We start from the raw sequence: 16,685 nt of genomic DNA on the forward strand, positions 1-16,685 counted from the left end.
ATTTCTGAAGCAGGGTCTAGACCCGAAACGTCAGCTTTCCTGCTCCTCTGATGCTGCTCGGCCTGCTGTGTTCATCCAGCTCTACACCTTGTTATCTCAGATTCTCCAGCATCTGCAGTCGCTACTATCTCTTATATTTTAAGTTTTTTTGAAGGAACATGGCGACAGGCTCTTTGATCTAGATAACAGCAAAAAGAGAAACAAATTGATCATTTCGGTGATTAAATAAAGCATTAACACATTTTCTACAGCTCATGAAGTAGTGAAGCTTGATTACCTCCCATCAAAGTCAAAACACATTTTACTAGCAAGGTCAAGGTACTGCAGGTAATGGACAATAAATTAATATTCAAGAATGCATTCAAAAGATACTTCTCAATTATGTTGGGGAAACTGAATAATTCTGTGGACAGGTTCCTTTCTCATCTCAGAAACAGGTTCAAAAAACGAAGAAATTTAAAACTGAGTTTAAAAAAGAATTTAATGTAAAAGTGTGACTGAGCTCCAAGTGGTGTTCCAATACACTGTTGATTTCAACAATCGCAGTTCGTCCACTCAATAGCATATTGCAATGAAGCTCCAATGCACACCAGCACAATGGTGATGTCAGCATATCCAATCTAGAACAAAGAAAAATGACTATTTTCCTTGATGAAATTATTTTTAGTAACGCCTGGTAATATTTGTAAGAAGCAAACTGTCTTGTACACCCAACCACCAACAAGCATAAATTAGAATAAATTATAAGGGAACTTTGATATAAGAAATAAACATGAAACTATTGCTCCACACAATCTTTTGTTTTTAAACAATCTTACTTCTCATTTTGCTAATGTCCAAGGGTATGTACTTCAGTTTGTTGTTAGCCAGAATGAATTTAAGTAGACTGGACAGCTCACCAAGGGTGCTTGGAATTGCTGTAAGTTGATTGCTGGACACATCCTGTAAAATACAGATAACTGAAGCAGCATTCCAATAGCCAATTTGTAACTAACATTTTCGGAGTAGGATAAAAAAGGCGGTAAGGGAGACATGGAAGCCAAATAGGCAAGGGCACCAGTATTTCTCAACCAACTAGCACTCAAAGTCGTTCACACCCACCAGGCACCCATCCGGCACTCTACCACTCAACCCACTTGCTAGCCTACACAGACACTTACTTTACATACTTATCTTCTTTCAGTAGTCTCCAGAATGACTCAAGAACATTTAAATACTGGACTCACAGCTGTAAAAGGGTCTATGATTTCAATGACTGTGAGAATTCTTTGTTTCGTCCATACCGCATTAACTGGGTTAACGTTTGCCGAAAAGCTACAATAAAGGCAAGTGGGTAACCTTTAGTCTGATCTGCACCAGAAAGTGACTTCAGTCAGATCAGTAGATTCACGCAATTGTATCAAATGACATTAGCAAATGAACTCCCTTTTGCGATTCCCACTTTATCGAAATACTCCAGCCAAACTTTGAACACAGATGAAAGCAATTTTGCCTTTTCTGCAATGGCGATCCTTCATCAGGCTGCATATACTGCAATGAAGAAACAGCTGACCTGTTTCAACCTCCTGTACATTATGTTGTAACTAACCCCTCCTGGAACAATCTTCCAAACAGTCAGTGATATCAAACATTCCATAGCATCTGATATCAATAAAGTGCATACTTAAAAACTGGCAATAAAGCAATTGGAAATCAATATAAATATTCAGTGCTTGATTGGAGTAGTAAAAGAGTAGCAGTGAAGTGATGGAAAGGAGAAAAACAGTAAAGTGGAAGGGAGATACACAAAATGTTAAAAAGGTTCAGCAAGTGTGGTTTGGAGAAAGAATAAAGAAAGAGGGAGAAATAGAGCAAAGAGAGATTGTGTGGATGGAAGAGAGAGAGGGGCAGGTAAGGGAGTGGAAGTGTGAAAGAGGATTAAACAAAAACCAAAAGATAAGGGAAATTAAGGTCCAGGAGAGGATGTGAGGAAAACAGAGTGGCAAGAAGTGAGAGTGAATGAAGGGACATACAGAAAGTTGCACTCTCTTGCAATGTATAACAATAATACAGCTTCTAGCATGTACTTCAAACCAACAGCCTTAATCTAAAAAATTTATTCAGTCTCTAAACTTCCTCCATGAAACAATAAAACTCTGATCACAGCCTATACTTACTCAACAATAAATAAATTGCACTGCCTCAAAAAAAAATGACAACCAAAGCCCAGGTGAACACAATTTACATCTCATGATTCAATACTATTGTCATTTTGGATAATCTAGTTAACTACTGTTAATCTTGCAAGTAGTTAAGCAGGTAATTAGGGTCAATTAATTATAACTGCATAGGGGTAACAGGTGGGACTGGTAGCAAAAGAAGCAATGACAGTAGCTGTAGGGCTCTTGTGGTACAAAGGTAGTGACCTAAGTTCAAATCCTACCTCCCCCAGAACAGTGTAATAACATCTCTGAACTGGTTGATTAGAAAATACCTAAGACTGAATAGCTAATGAACTCTATACGTAAGCCCAAGTGATGCAGTGATACTGTCTCTACCTCTGAGGCAGGAATCCTGAGTTCAATTCCCACCGGTTACAAAGATGCGTAATAACATCTCTGAAGTAGCTGAATAAAATGTAAACTCTAAACACAAAGAAAGGTGTTTTGGTTTCTGTCTCACTGACTGACTTGGATCCAATGTGACAACTGTGACCAACTTCAACGACATTTATGTGCAGCTGGTGAATCCGCTGTGATATAGGTTGAAATGTCACCTCATCTGTACTCTCTTTAGATACTATCTATTTTCAACATTTTTTTGATTTAATCATGGGAGGGACATGCTTAGAATCTCTTAATTTCACCAACATACCAGCTCTTCCAAATGAATAAGTTTACCAATGCCCTCTTGAATCCGCTCCAATTCATTGTGATGAAGATACAAACTTCTCAAACTCGTTAAATTCCACAGCTCATCTGGCAACTCCTTTAGTTTATTGTGGCTATGGATTGAAAGGCAGAAAAAAAATTGTTTCAATCCACACATTTACACTTTTCAACCATGGATTTACATTGTATGACTTTCACACAAATGCATTTGTAAAGATATGATGATGACATGCTACTTCCGACGAATTTTAGCAGTCAATATTTTATACAATACAATCCACACACAAATACTATGGACATATTTCATAGCTAAAATGGATCACTGCTCATTGGATCACAAAATTTTACATTAGATTATTTTGTAAGTGTTACTTAAACCCTTAAAAGTGGTATTAAACAATACCCACAATTGTTGGTTGGCATTTAGATTAACTATGATTTGTTAGTGTCATGCCCTTTGAAGCAAACAGCACTGGGTCAGATGCAAAGGCTGGGCCTGGAGGAACGGTGAAGGTGAGTGTGGGTAGAGGTGAGTGCTGCAGGGCAGACAGAACAGCTGCCAGGCAGGATGGCGAGAATAAGCGATGAAAGGAATGAAAGAAGGCGGGCAAGACAGGAGAGAGTGGGGGCAGATTTGGAGAGCAGCAAGGCCATGTTTGCACCATGCCAAATGAAGAGACTTTAAAAATGATTACCCAGCCTACATATATGCTAGCTAGCTAATAAATATACTTTGTCAAATGCAATTATGTCTTTGTTAGTCTACAAGTGACAGTAGACATCAAAAGGGTTCTAAGTTGCATGACCAACAAATGTAAATTGTAGCTGCACCAATTTCACTGGCTCAGCTATTTGACAATAAGTGGTCTTCAGATGTCTATTAAGTGGGAGTCCCTAAATTCACAACATATTCATACAAGATAATTATACCTCCTGGCTATTTTAACAGCAGAATTAATTTAACTACTGTTAACATGGCAAGTTGACTCTTAGCAGTTCTATTAGACATTAAAAGGAATCCATCACAAACTGATCAAAACATGGCCAGTCAACTCTTAATAGTTCTATTACACATTAAAGGAATCCATCACAAACCGATCAATACAAATAACCGGTGTTAGCTGATGCAAAGTAAAAGTTGTACGTAATGCTCAGTTAATTTCATCAACAGGATTTGAGCTTTGGATTCCCAATCACACGTGGATGTTACTACATCCAAAAGGGTTGCAAATTTGCATTGTTTCCGAATTTGCATATTTAAAATTGAAATCTGAAATTTTGAAAGATGGTTTTTTTTTTCCCTCATAGAATTGATTGTTTGACCCCTGAAAGGCTGAAATGGCTGTTTTAAAGACTATATCCACAATAGCATGAACGATAATACTCAAAAGTCAAACCTTCAGGTAAGCAAAATTCCAGCAGGCAAAGCCAACAATTTATAAATTTTGCTTGTATAATTAGATGGATAGGTCTGATGCCAAGGGGAGGATTGTAAGAGACCAATAGGTGAAGAAATGAGACATGTAAGCCTGCAATTTCACTTTACCAGATGCTCTGCCAGTTTCCCAGCACCATCTGTCACCACATCATTGAGAAGACTTCATTGGGAGCACAACAGTTATTTAAGTTAAGACAATTCATGCTATTCTATGAAGTGCAACATACAGTTTACTTACAAGGAAATTGTCAAATAGAGTGAACTTAGGGAGAGACGTAAGTATTTTGAACCAGTGACAATGAAAGAACAGCAAGTATTTCCATGTCAGGATCGTGAATGGCTTGGAGGGGAACATGTGTTCCTATGTATCTGCTGCCCTTGTCCTTCTATATAGCAATGGTTGTGGGTTTGGAAGGTACTGTCCAAAAAGCCTTGATGAATTTCTGCAGTGCATTTTATACGTGGGGTTGCTGTGTGTCAGTGGTGGACACAGTGAATGCTTGTCAATGTGGTGCCAATCAAGTGGGCTGCTTTGACCTGGATGGTTTCAAGCTTGAGTGTTGTGGGAGTTGCACTCATTCAGGCATATGGGGAGTATTCCATCACCCTCCTAACTGGTCCTTTGTTGATGGTGGACTGGGGAATGAGGCAGTGAGTAACTTGCTACAGCATTCCTAGTCTCTGATCTGCTGAGTATCTGTACGGCAGATCAGTTCAGTTTCTGGCCGATGGTAGTACCCAAGATGCTAGTAGTGGGGGAATTCAGCGATGGCAGTGCTATTGATTGTCAAACTGCAATAGTCAGAGCATCTCTTGTTGGAGATGGCCATAACCTGGCTCTTCTGTGATGCAAGTGTTACTAGTCACTTGTCAGTCCAAACCTGGATATTGTCTAGTCTAGCTGCATTTGGACATAGACAATGTCAGTAACTGAGGAGTCCCAATTGGTACTGAATATTGCACAATCAACAATATTCCCACTTCTGACCCTATGATGGAGGGAAAGTAATTATGAACCATCTACAGATGGTGGGGCCTATGATGCTGTCTTGAGGAACCCCTCTGGAGATGTTCTGGAGCTCAGATGACTGACCTCCTTTAATTCCATAACCATCTTCTATTGTGGAATTTCCATTGACTCTAGTTTTGTTAGGGCTCTCTGATGCCACTCAGTCAAATGTGATCTTAATGTCAAGAGCAGTAACTTTCACCTCACCTCTGGAGTTCAGCTCTTTTGTCCATGTTTGAAGCAAGGTTGTAATGAGATCAGGTGCTAAGTAGCCCTGACAAAACTCAAACTGAGCATCGGTGAGCATTTGAGCTCAGCAAGTGCTGCATGATAGCATTGTTGGTGATGATTTCCATCACTTTACTGGAATATGTGGCTTAAGGTGCAACAAGTTCTGGAGCACGTCTGCAGTACTATTGCTGGAATGTCATCAGGTTCATAATCTTTGCAGTATCCAGGGCTTTCAGTCATTTCTTGACCATCATGTGGATGATATCAAATTGGCTGAAGTTTAGTATCTGTGATGCTGGCAATCTCTGAAGAATCCAAGATGCACTACTGGCTGAAGGTTGTTCCAATTGCTTCAGCCTTATCTTTTGCATTTATGAATGGTGATGAACAATTAATCAATTCATGATTAGATGCGGCACACCTGCAGCGCTTAAATCTGATCTGTTGGCTTTGGAATCATTTAGCCATTATTACTTGCTGCTTATGCTGTTTGACATGCAAGTTATCTTGTATTGTCGCTTCAGCAATTTGACATCTCATTTTAAGGTATGCCTGGTACTGCATTAAAATCAAAATGCTGGAGAAGCTAAAAGATTTCCTTGCCCTTATCTGACCAAATGCCATGAGATTACATGGGGTCCAGAATCAATGTGACTTTAAGCAGTAATTTATTTATACCAATTAACAATGGTATCTGCATCCATTTGTGGAAGACTGTTCCAAACGTCTACCATTCTGTGCATAGAAGCGCTTCCTGACATCTCTCCTGAATGGTCTGGCCCTAATTCTCAGACTATGCTCCCTAGTTTTAGAAGCCACAACCAGTGGAAAAAGTCTATCATTATCCACTTAGTCCTCTCCTGTTAATATCTTGAAGATTAATTGAAACTCTGAAGTTGAGCTGAATCCTTCTTTGCCAGCAGCAGCACTGACATTAATCTGGAATTCTTACAAGATATCTTTGTTTTGATTTTTCAACAACTTGCTTACCTCGAACTTTTTAAAATTTCACTACAACTTTATTTATCTCAATGGTGCCATATTTACTTTCTTAATTACTTTGCTCACTATTTCTTCATCAAAATGGAGAATTTTGCCAATCCACAAAGTTTATCAGGCCAGAGAAGTTGTTGTTCTTTAATTATGAACTTAATTCACAGGTTCAAAAAAAAAAGGTGTACTCTATCAACAAATCAGAACTGTTTTTGAAGTTTTTTTTACAGCAAGACTAGTACTTAAAATGGAATTTCATATTAATTCTTAAGATTTCATTCACAGGGACTTCAAAAAAGCACCCAGTGGAAAAGCAGGGCATCAACAACAGCATCTTCTGAACCTCTGCATGAGTGCTGATCCCAGAAATACACAGTCAGCTTCACCGTTGTAATGACTGCAAACACGAGGAACACAAGCAGTTTTGTGTCATTACAAACATTGAAGTCCTGGTCATTATTGTCAAAGGATACAGAAACAAATTCAAAGACAATTTCAGCTGCTAAGATTTTAAAATGAGGAAGTACAAGTGAAGCTGAACTTTGCTTTTTAGAAATATATAGCTGACAACTTAAAGTTTAAAAGATTACTAACAAAAGAAGGCAAAATTGATCAAGGTAAATTAGTATACTGACTATTTTAAATAGCAGACTACACATTAAAAATTGAGAAGTTATAAAGAGAAGTCAGGTGAAACTTTCTCACCTGGAAGGGAACAAACATGCAACCTTCATGAAATGGGAAACGTCACAGATGTGGATAATAGGTGTGTTAAGACATACGTTATTATGAACCTCTTATTTCCTTATTTTTCTGATTTTTTTCTGAAGAATATGTACTTAAGAATCTGTACCTAGGTACATGTGTACACAAAATGGCACCATAAGTGGCGACTTGTAAACTATTCACTGTACACATGTGAATACATGTGGCAATTAGAACTAATTCTAATTCTAAATGTATTTCCAGTGGCAGAGGACTGGAGGATAATGAGAAAGTCGATAGGTGACAGATCGGACCCAGCAACGATGGGGAGGTTTATTAGAGTCAATGAATAGATGAACATACGAAATTAGAGCACAAGTAGATCAACTGACCCTTGAGTCTGTCTGCCATTTAACAAGATGTTGGCTGAACTGTTTGATCTGTTTCAAATTCCACATTTCCATCTACTCCCTATAACCTTTTCTTTAAGGAAATCAATCTACCTCTGTCTTAAGAATATTTATTAACCCTGCCTCCACTGTCTTCTGAAGCAGCAAGGACTAAAGTTAAACACCCTCAGGGAAAAATTTACTTCCTTGTCCTAAAAGTCACCCTTGTAAGACACCTCTGTCCTAAAAGAGCAACTCAATTTTAAAACAGTGCCCATAGGCTTTGGACTGATTCAGAAAAGGAAACATCTTTCCATGCTCACCTCACCTCCAGACCTTAAAAGATCTTCTGGGTTTGATTGATGCAGTTCTAACTTGCATGGAATTCTATTTGGTTATTTTAACATAGGTAAATCACACCATCTCAAAAAATTTAAATGAATTCACACTTACAGTACCTAATATTGAGCTTCTGAAGTTGTGACAGCTGTCCAATTGCACAAGGTAGCGAACTCAGGAGATTATCGTGGACCTGGAACCATTTGTTCTAAGTCAATAACATGACCGATAGGTAAAGATCTGTTATACAGCACATTATTCAATTGAATGCACTCATGATATACCTTTACCTTAAATAAACATGCATTTTAAGTTGTCTAATTCAGGAACATTTTTCCTTGAAGTATGATTTAGCCATCAATAAAGTGATAAATCAAAACATACTACTGGAATCCAGTTTAAAAGAATTGACATTTAAGAAAGAAATACAGTCAAAAATCAATTCCCCTTCCATTCTAAAAGGAAAAAACACAACGTTTCTAGTGAGTCTTTTACTGAGGTTGCTATACGGCAGAAATATTCACCATTACTTCAATGGTTCCCTTGAATAGAAATCTCTGAAAAATCAAAGGTTTGACCAGTACACATCGTATTAAATATTCTTCCCCTTCTTGGATGCACTAAATATTTCTTACACCCAAACTAACCTCACTGCCGAAGTGTATCAAAAGTACAAGATTTCATACTTTAAAAATCAAGACTGGTATCTTCAATTCCTAGTTGCAGGCAAGAGTGATTACTTAGCTATAACAGGGTTTTCTTACATAAATGTCTTTTGGAAACAGTTAAATTATTATGCATTTTTTTACTTGATCATATTTTTCTGTATTAAATTTATTTCAGGCTAGTTTTAAAGATATATTCATAACTGATTGGTTTGTCTCCAGTTAGGAACATAGGAACCTGAGTAGGCCATTCAGCCCCTCAAGCTTGTTCCACCATTCAATAAGATCATAGCTAATCTGTGGCCAAACTGTATATACCTACTTTTGGCCCATATCCCTTAATACCTTGGCTTAACAAAATTTTAATTTGAGATAGATAGATTTAACAATGGTATCTGCATCCATTTGTGGAAGACTGTTCCAAACATCTACCATTCTGTGCTTGAAGTGCTTCCTGACATCTCTCCTGAATGGTCTGGCTCTAATTCTCAGACTATGCTCCGTAGTTTTAGAGGCCAAAACCTGTGGAAAAAGTCTATCTTTATCCACTTTGTCCTCTCCTATTATCATCTTGAAGACTTCAATCAGATCAACCCTTAATCTTCTAAATTATCAAGAAAACAGGCCTAATTTCTATAATCTATCCCCCTAATTTAACCCCTGAAGTCATTCTTATAAACCTACATTGTACCCCTTCCAAGGCTGATACATCCATTCTAAGATGTACTGCCCAGACCTGCTCACTAGTTCCATTAAGTTCCTCACTATTAATGTTTTATTCATGTTAATTTTATTCCAGTTCCATTCCCAATCAACTATTATATTCTTCAGGATTTAGAGTCAGAGTCATATAGCATAGAAACAGACTCTTCGATCCAACCAGGACATACCGAACATAATCCCAAAATAAACTAGTCCCATATCCCTCCAAATCTTTCATACTTTCGTACTTATTTAAGTATCTGTTAAACATTATAACTGTGACCGCATCAATTACTTTTTCAGGAAGTTAATTTCACACACAAACCACCCTCTGTGTAAAAATGAACTGCCCCCATGTCTTTTTAAAATCTCTCTCCTCTCATGGTAAAAATATGCCCCTAGTCTGGAGATTCCCCATCTAGGGGGAAGACACCTACCATTAACTCTATCTACATTCCTGACGATTTTATAAACCTCTATATGGTCACCTCTCAACGTCCTAGTCTCCAGTGAGGAAAGCCCCAGGTTATCCAGCCTTTCTTTATAACTCAAACCTTCCAAAGCCAGCAATATCATGGTAAATCTCTTCTGAACTCTCTCTAGCTTAATAATATTGTTCTTCCTACAGGGCAACCAGAATTGGCCTCACCAATGCCCTGTACAATCTCAACACGTTTCCCAACTCCTATACTCAAAGGACTGAGCAATGAAGACTGAGGCAAAGTAATTATTCAACATGTCTGCCAATTCCCATCGTCATTGCCAATATCTCCACTTTCAGTCATTGGTAGGCCAACATTGCTCCTGACTAGCTACTTTCCCATAATGTAACTAAAATTTGTTCTAATTGATTTTGAGTAAGCTTAAGTGTCAAATTTGACTGATGATGCCATCAAACTATCATTCAATCGCACATTCTAAACGATCATCCTGAAAGTGCTTTAATAGGGAAATGCTTTCCCCGACTCCCCTTCACAAATGATATAGGTTTAGCTAGAGTAGGACAACTGCAGCTTACAATTAAATTAGAAACAATATCTATTTTAGTAGTAGTAGGGCAGTGCAGTACTAGAGTAGGGACACTAAGTTCCATTTTTCTAAGTAATGGGTAAATATAAAAGCATACTCTGTATATATTGCATTCTATTCTAATACAGATACCTTAAAATAATTTTCAATGCTCTGTTAGAGTTATATTTACATCAAGCACTATGAGGGCTGGTAGGAGCTGAATATCCTCCGATAAGCATTGCAGTTTGTTCGATGCCAAGATAAGTTTAGTTAAATCTGTCTGATCCCACCATCGGTCACTTGCAGTAAAGGAGACATTCAAGTAGGATTCTTCTGGGGGGTCCACATTTATCCGCCATACGCTCTGAGGCACTAAATTAAAATACAAATAGCAATTACAATACAGTTTAATTCTGAACATTCACAAACATTGTTTTTTTTATAATAATGCATCTGAACAAGATGTGACAAGCGAAACACAGCCTGTTTAGATCTCATCATTGCCTATAACAAAGATCACAAAAGTAAATACCACCTTAGAGTAGCCTTAAAATTAGGGATCAACCTTAGAAGGGTTATATCATCATCCAAGCAAGATGGAGTGCTTATGAAATGAAAATATGTTCCAAAGTCAGACATATTAGATAAGCAAGTCCTTAATAGTAATATTATTGCAGACATGTTTGAAGAAGAAATTATGCAAGTGTTAGATTTTCACCATGTGATGGTTACATGTTATGGCATAGCACAGCATACATTAGCTGACCGACACTCCCTGGTGGCAAACAAGTATTAATCCAAGCATCTAATTTCATATTTCCAAGTAAGTGTAGCCCTTACAGGAACAAAAAATAACTTGCATTTCTACAAGATCTTTCACAGTCTCAATACATCCTAAAGCATTCAGCAGCCAATGAAATATTTTGTCATTGATATAGAAAATATGGCAATCAATTTTCTTTACACAGGAGAGTGGTGGGTCCATGGAATGCGCTGCCGGCGGTGTTAGTGGAGTCAGATACATTAGGGACATTTAAGTGACTCTTGGAATAGGCACATGGATGATAGTAAAATGTAGGGTATGGAGGATAGTTTGATCTTAGAGTAGGATAATAGGTCAGCACAACATCGTGGGCCGAAGGGCCCGTACTGTGATGTACTGTTCTATGTTCAATTTTCACATAGCAAGCTCCCACAAGCGACAAAATTAGGAAGGGTCCCGACCCAAAATGTCAACTTTCCTGCTCCTCTGATACTGCCTGGCCTGCTGTGTTCCTCCAACTCCACACTGTGTTGTCTCTGACTCCAGCAGCTGCAGTTCTTGCTTTCTCCTATGGCCAAGTAATTAGTCTTTTTGTGTGATGTTAGTGAGGTAAAAACATTTGGCCTGCACATGGGATAATTCTGCTACTTATCTCTGAAATTGCATCTCATTTTTTTAGTATCTCTTCCGGAAGGCTGCTTCATTCGTTCTGCAATGGGAAGCAGCAGCAGCCAAAAATATTTATATTTATGTAACCTCGAGAACAACTTGAATCTATAATCACTTGACTGGGTGGTTGGGGCGCAATCAACACAGCCGCAATTGACGTACTTAGTGGACTTGGAAGTAGCTTATTTAGATAGCCCTGTACAAACGCTCGACCATCTTTGCCAAAGAAATGCAGCTTGTGTTTTTCTTTCAGTTAAAACATAACAGCGTTCGCCAAGCGATCTACAAGCACTCAAACGAGTTACTTTCATCTCCAAGGAAAATGAAACAATCGAATTTAAACATGGTTTTGAACACGTGGGCACAAAAATCACTCATTTGTGAATACAATGGTGAGGGCAAAGAAATGTTGCAGAGTACCACAACAGTCAATGTTCACCCTCCCTATAAGAGGTAGCCGACTCACCCTCGCTCAACTCTCTATTGGAAAGATTCAGCTGTCCACTTTTCCTGGCCGTTTTAATTAAGCCAGCAGGCACAGGCGGCTCGGTTGCCCGAGATTGAAATGCTGAGCCTGGCCTGCGATTGGCGAACCTGCTACCCTCCCTGCGAGACATTGAGACTAGAACCCGGCTGACCAACCTCCCAGCCCTCACCGTCCAGATCCGGGCAATAGGCCGCGGCCGCGCCCGCGCCAACCGTCGTCGCTCACGCTCGCGCCCGCCCCCAACCGACCGCTGCGCGAGAGATTCCTGGGGCGGGCCGTTCTCTTAATGCACATTCTCCTCCCAAACGCAACCGGTTTGTTGTTTCTTGTGCGGACGAATTATTGACACAGTCGGCGCTTCTCCTAAGAGATCATTGCTTTTTTGGAAAGCATTACATCGTCTCTGTTTTGGTAAAACAAAAATTGCCTCGGTAATCTGGCTTAATGTAAGCTAATCAATCGAGTGAGGCAAGCATTGTACCTGCTAGGTAAACAAGTGGGAATAAAGAAGGGTGGTTTCTGACTGCAAAAAAAATGCGAAGTTTTTACCATTATGCAAAAGTGACGGGCTCAAATTGTAGGTATGGTATGAAAATTTACAAACAATAATAAACAGTGGATATATCTCGTAATCAGGACTGCATCAAATTCAGGAACAAATAAATGTCTTGAGAATGAGTAAACCGTTTCATAGCAAAACATGAGGCACAGCTAGTTCATTTTGGCAAACGGAATAGTAAAGCAAATGATCGGTAGAAACACACTTAAGAGCGTCATTTCCAAATGAATGGAATTTGAAACAAATTAACAGTACAAGTTGGCATACACCTTTGTCAACACCACATTCAAAGTATTTTATTCAGTTCTGGTCAACCGAAAGATAATGAAACCCTGGAGAAAGTTTAGAAAAATACTACAAGGATATTACCAGAAATGAAAAGATGCAACTATTAGAAAAAGATGAGCAGGTTGTGGTTCTTTTCATTGGTAAAGACATGATAAAAGGAGCCAGAAAGAGAGTTTTCAAATTCAAAATGTGGTTTGAGGAAGTGGATATGGAAAAGCTTTCTGATTCCAGGTGAATCCAGAAGCTTCTTGAGTTCTCTAGCTGAAAGCAGATCAGACCTACAAGGTCATATTTTCAACCATGGGTAGAGGAAGGAGGTATCTCCCAAATTCAACCCAGCTGGAAGGGGAATCAAACTCCTTTGTGAAAAGAGAAACAGTGTTAATATTTGAGTCCGGAATATCTCTTCTTCTGAAGTCATACCAGGCTCAAAACATTGAATTTCTTTCTCCCTCCATGGATGCTGCTCGACCTGCTGTGTTCTCCAGTATTCTGTGCTTGTTTCAGAGTTCCAGCATACAATGTATTTTGCTTTTATTTGAATCAAACTTCTTACTGTTGGCACCAGTCTGAAGCACATAGACATCATGGATAAGAATGGGAAGCAGCAATGAAAGTAGAAGGAGACTTACCTGAAATATGAACAGAAACATGCAAGCTTCTACATGCACAAGCGGACATGCAAGGTCTTAGTTTAACATGTTATGTGTACAAAAATATCTATGATATTTTAACACTCCCTCAGTACTGCAGTGGAGTGGTTGACCACACTTTGTGTTCAAGTCCCTAAAGTGATATTTGAACCCAGTGAACCAACACTCAGATCAAGAATGTCTATAAAGTGAACAAAATCAACAAACACAAGACTGATGTACAGCATAACAAAATTTACTTCCAGCACAGTGGCTCAGTGGTTAGCACTGCTGCTCTACAGCACTAGGGACCCAGGTTCAATTCCACCCTCAGGTAACTGTTTGTGTGGAGTTTACACATTTCCCCATGTCTGTGTGGGTTTTCTCCCACACTCCAAAGATGTGCAAGATAGGTAGATTGGCCATGCTAAATTGCCCATTATGTTCCAGAATGTGTAGATTAGGGGTGTGGACTTGTTGGGCTGAAGGGCCTGTTTCAACACTGTAGGGATTCTATGATAATTTTGACATCTTGCAGCAAAACTGAATACAGTAACATTCCAAAAAGTTAAAACGGCAAATATAATATTAAAAAAGAAAATGCATGTTTCATTAGTATTTTGTGGACATTGTATATTAAAATAAAAATGTACTATTATGTCACAAATGATAATGGAAATACTCATGTTTATAGAATCATAGAATCCCTACAGAAGGATGCCATTCCGCCCATTGAATCTGCAACTGAAGAGCATCCCACCCAGACTCAGCCTCCTACCGCATCCCCCTAACTCCATGTCTACCATGGCTGATCCTGCACATCTCTGGACACTACGGACAATCTTAGCATGGCCAACCTACCTAACCTTCATATCTATGGACTGTGGGAGGAAACTGGAGCACACAGCAGAAACTCACACAGACATGGGGAGAATGTGCAAACTTCACACAGTCACCGAAGGCGAGAATTGTACCCCAATCCCTGCCACTGTGAGACAGCAGTGCTAACCACTGAGCAGCTGTACCCAGAAGCTGTTTTGTGCATTCAATGTTTCAGGAGCTTTTCGGTTGCAAAGAATGCTGGCAGTTTTTGATGGCATTCTATGTATTTAACAAACAAAACTGTCTCACTTCCTAGTAGCAGAGGAATCCTTTAGATTGTTGAAAGTGTTCTCTGCTGAATACTTTTGCAAGCTTATTCAGTAGCTTTAAGCAGACAGCTGTCAAGCTGAACTTAGAGAGAAAATATGTGATTTAATAACTTACATTTACACAAAGAAATTGTAAACAAAAGAAAATGCATGTGACATTATCCATTTCTTTTCTTATTCTGTCTCTGAACAAAAAACATTCTTAGTTTTTCAATATTGCCAATTTCTAAGGCCGCCTCCTCGTTAGAACTACCATATAGCAGCTTTTTTAAAGCTAGAATTCATCTAGGTTTGACCATCATGTGAAAAATGTTTTATTCTTTTTCCTGATAGTTGCCTAAATTATATCTACACATTAAGCTTCTTTACCTAGGTTTTCCAATTAATGGTTCAAAAATAGCTTTTTACCTCATTAAAGTTTTTATATTGACGTTTTCCCCAAAAATATTATTGTTTCAAGCTTCAACTTTAATATATGCAGGTGGTAATGATATTAAGTGGAGAAAAAAATACTGTGTCATTCCATTGAAAACGAGAGACTTATAATTTTGAAATTATCAAATACTCAGTTTGATTCATTGATTCTAAGAAAGAATGTTGGGATTGAAGGGGACTCAGGAAATTGGAACACTTCCTGAGCAGGGATGTTGAAGGAACTGTGATATAGTTCCAAGTCAGAATGGTACATGACTAGTGTTCCATGTCCTTGTTGGTGCCCTTGTCCTCTTGGGTGGTGTAAGTCTCAAATTGGAAGATGCTGTAGAAGTAGCATTGAAAAATGTTTGTAGTGCATCTCTAATATGGTACACACTCCAGCTGAATGCTTGAAGTGGTAGATATGGTGCAATTCACCTTGCCCTAGATCTTGAACTGAAGGAATTGTACTTATTCAGGCAAGTGGAAAGTAATGCATCACATTCCTGGTTTGTGCTCTGTAAATAGCGAAAAGCTTTGTTGAGGTAGGGGATGCGTAAGTTGTTGCAGAATTCTCAGCCTCTGACCTGGACTTGTGGCATGGTATATATGGTGGCTGTTCCAAGTTTCTGCATGGTCAAGGGTTACACACAGATGTTCATAGAGCAGGATTCAGCAATGCCTTTGAATGTTATGGGGAAGTGATTAAACTTTCTTTTATGGATTGCTTGGAACTTGTGTGGCATGAACATTGCTGATTTATTTTTCCACTCAAAAGTTGAATGTTGTCCAGACGTTGCTGCTGCATTTGGTTACAAGCTTCTCACCACTTTACAAAATACTAATGTGAAACATTAACTGTGCTTTCTCTGCAGATGCTGCCTGACTTGCCCAGTATTTACAACACTTTCTATTTATATTTCACTTAAGCAAAATCCTCTGGGAATGTATTTCAAATCTTTGAAGCATTTGTTGTGGGAAAAGCATTGCACCAAGACAATTAGTTCGCCCACAGAAAATGATAAGCACTGAAGAGGAAGAAAACTTGACTTCTTTTGGGGATAAATAGGAAGACCATAAAGGCAGTAATGTTAGTATAAAACAAAGAACTGTGGATGCTGGAAATCTGAAACAAAATAAATATTGCTGGAGAAACTCAGCAGGTCTGATAACATCTGAGAAATGTTGACTCTGCTTCTCTCCACAGATGTTGCAAGGCAGAAATGTTATTTACTTTGCATTTCTTTTGTGGTGGTAAATGCTCGGAAATCTCCCGAAGATGGTAGTCGCCTAGGCCTGATTTTTAGGCGGAAAGATGTTCACTTCCTCCCGCCCGCCGCCAGGGGAAGGAAAGATAGTGCTGCGCTTGC

The 16,685-nt window shown here is 38.8% G+C and overlaps 1 protein-coding gene across 6 annotated transcripts in view; it reads right to left on the reverse strand.

Moving 5' to 3' along the window:
• Positions 1–12,463, reverse strand: part of lrrc40 (leucine rich repeat containing 40) — a 50,477-nt gene extending 38,014 nt beyond the window's left edge. For 4 of the 6 annotated variants that reach the window (XM_048601877.1, XM_048601880.1, XM_048601879.1 and 1 more), the window contains exons 1-5: positions 12,251–12,434; positions 10,543–10,724; positions 8,094–8,182; positions 2,854–2,983; positions 819–942 (exon numbers count right to left, since the gene is read on the reverse strand). In XM_048601877.1, coding sequence (XP_048457834.1) covers positions 819–942; positions 2,854–2,983; positions 8,094–8,182; positions 10,543–10,724; positions 12,251–12,401 — 676 coding nt within the window. In that variant the 5' untranslated portion in view covers positions 12,402–12,434. Of the gene's footprint in view, positions 1–818; positions 943–2,853; positions 2,984–8,093; positions 8,183–10,542; positions 10,725–12,250 lie in introns of all 6 variants that reach the window. The other 2 variants (XM_020522462.2, XM_048601878.1) reach the window with 2 other exon arrangements.
• Between the last annotated feature and the right edge of the window lie 4,222 nt (positions 12,464–16,685).

This window comes from Rhincodon typus, chromosome 10, assembly GCF_021869965.1.
Source record: "Rhincodon typus isolate 14 chromosome 10, sRhiTyp1.1, whole genome shotgun sequence".
Classification (NCBI taxonomy): Eukaryota; Metazoa; Chordata; class Chondrichthyes; order Orectolobiformes; family Rhincodontidae; genus Rhincodon; species Rhincodon typus.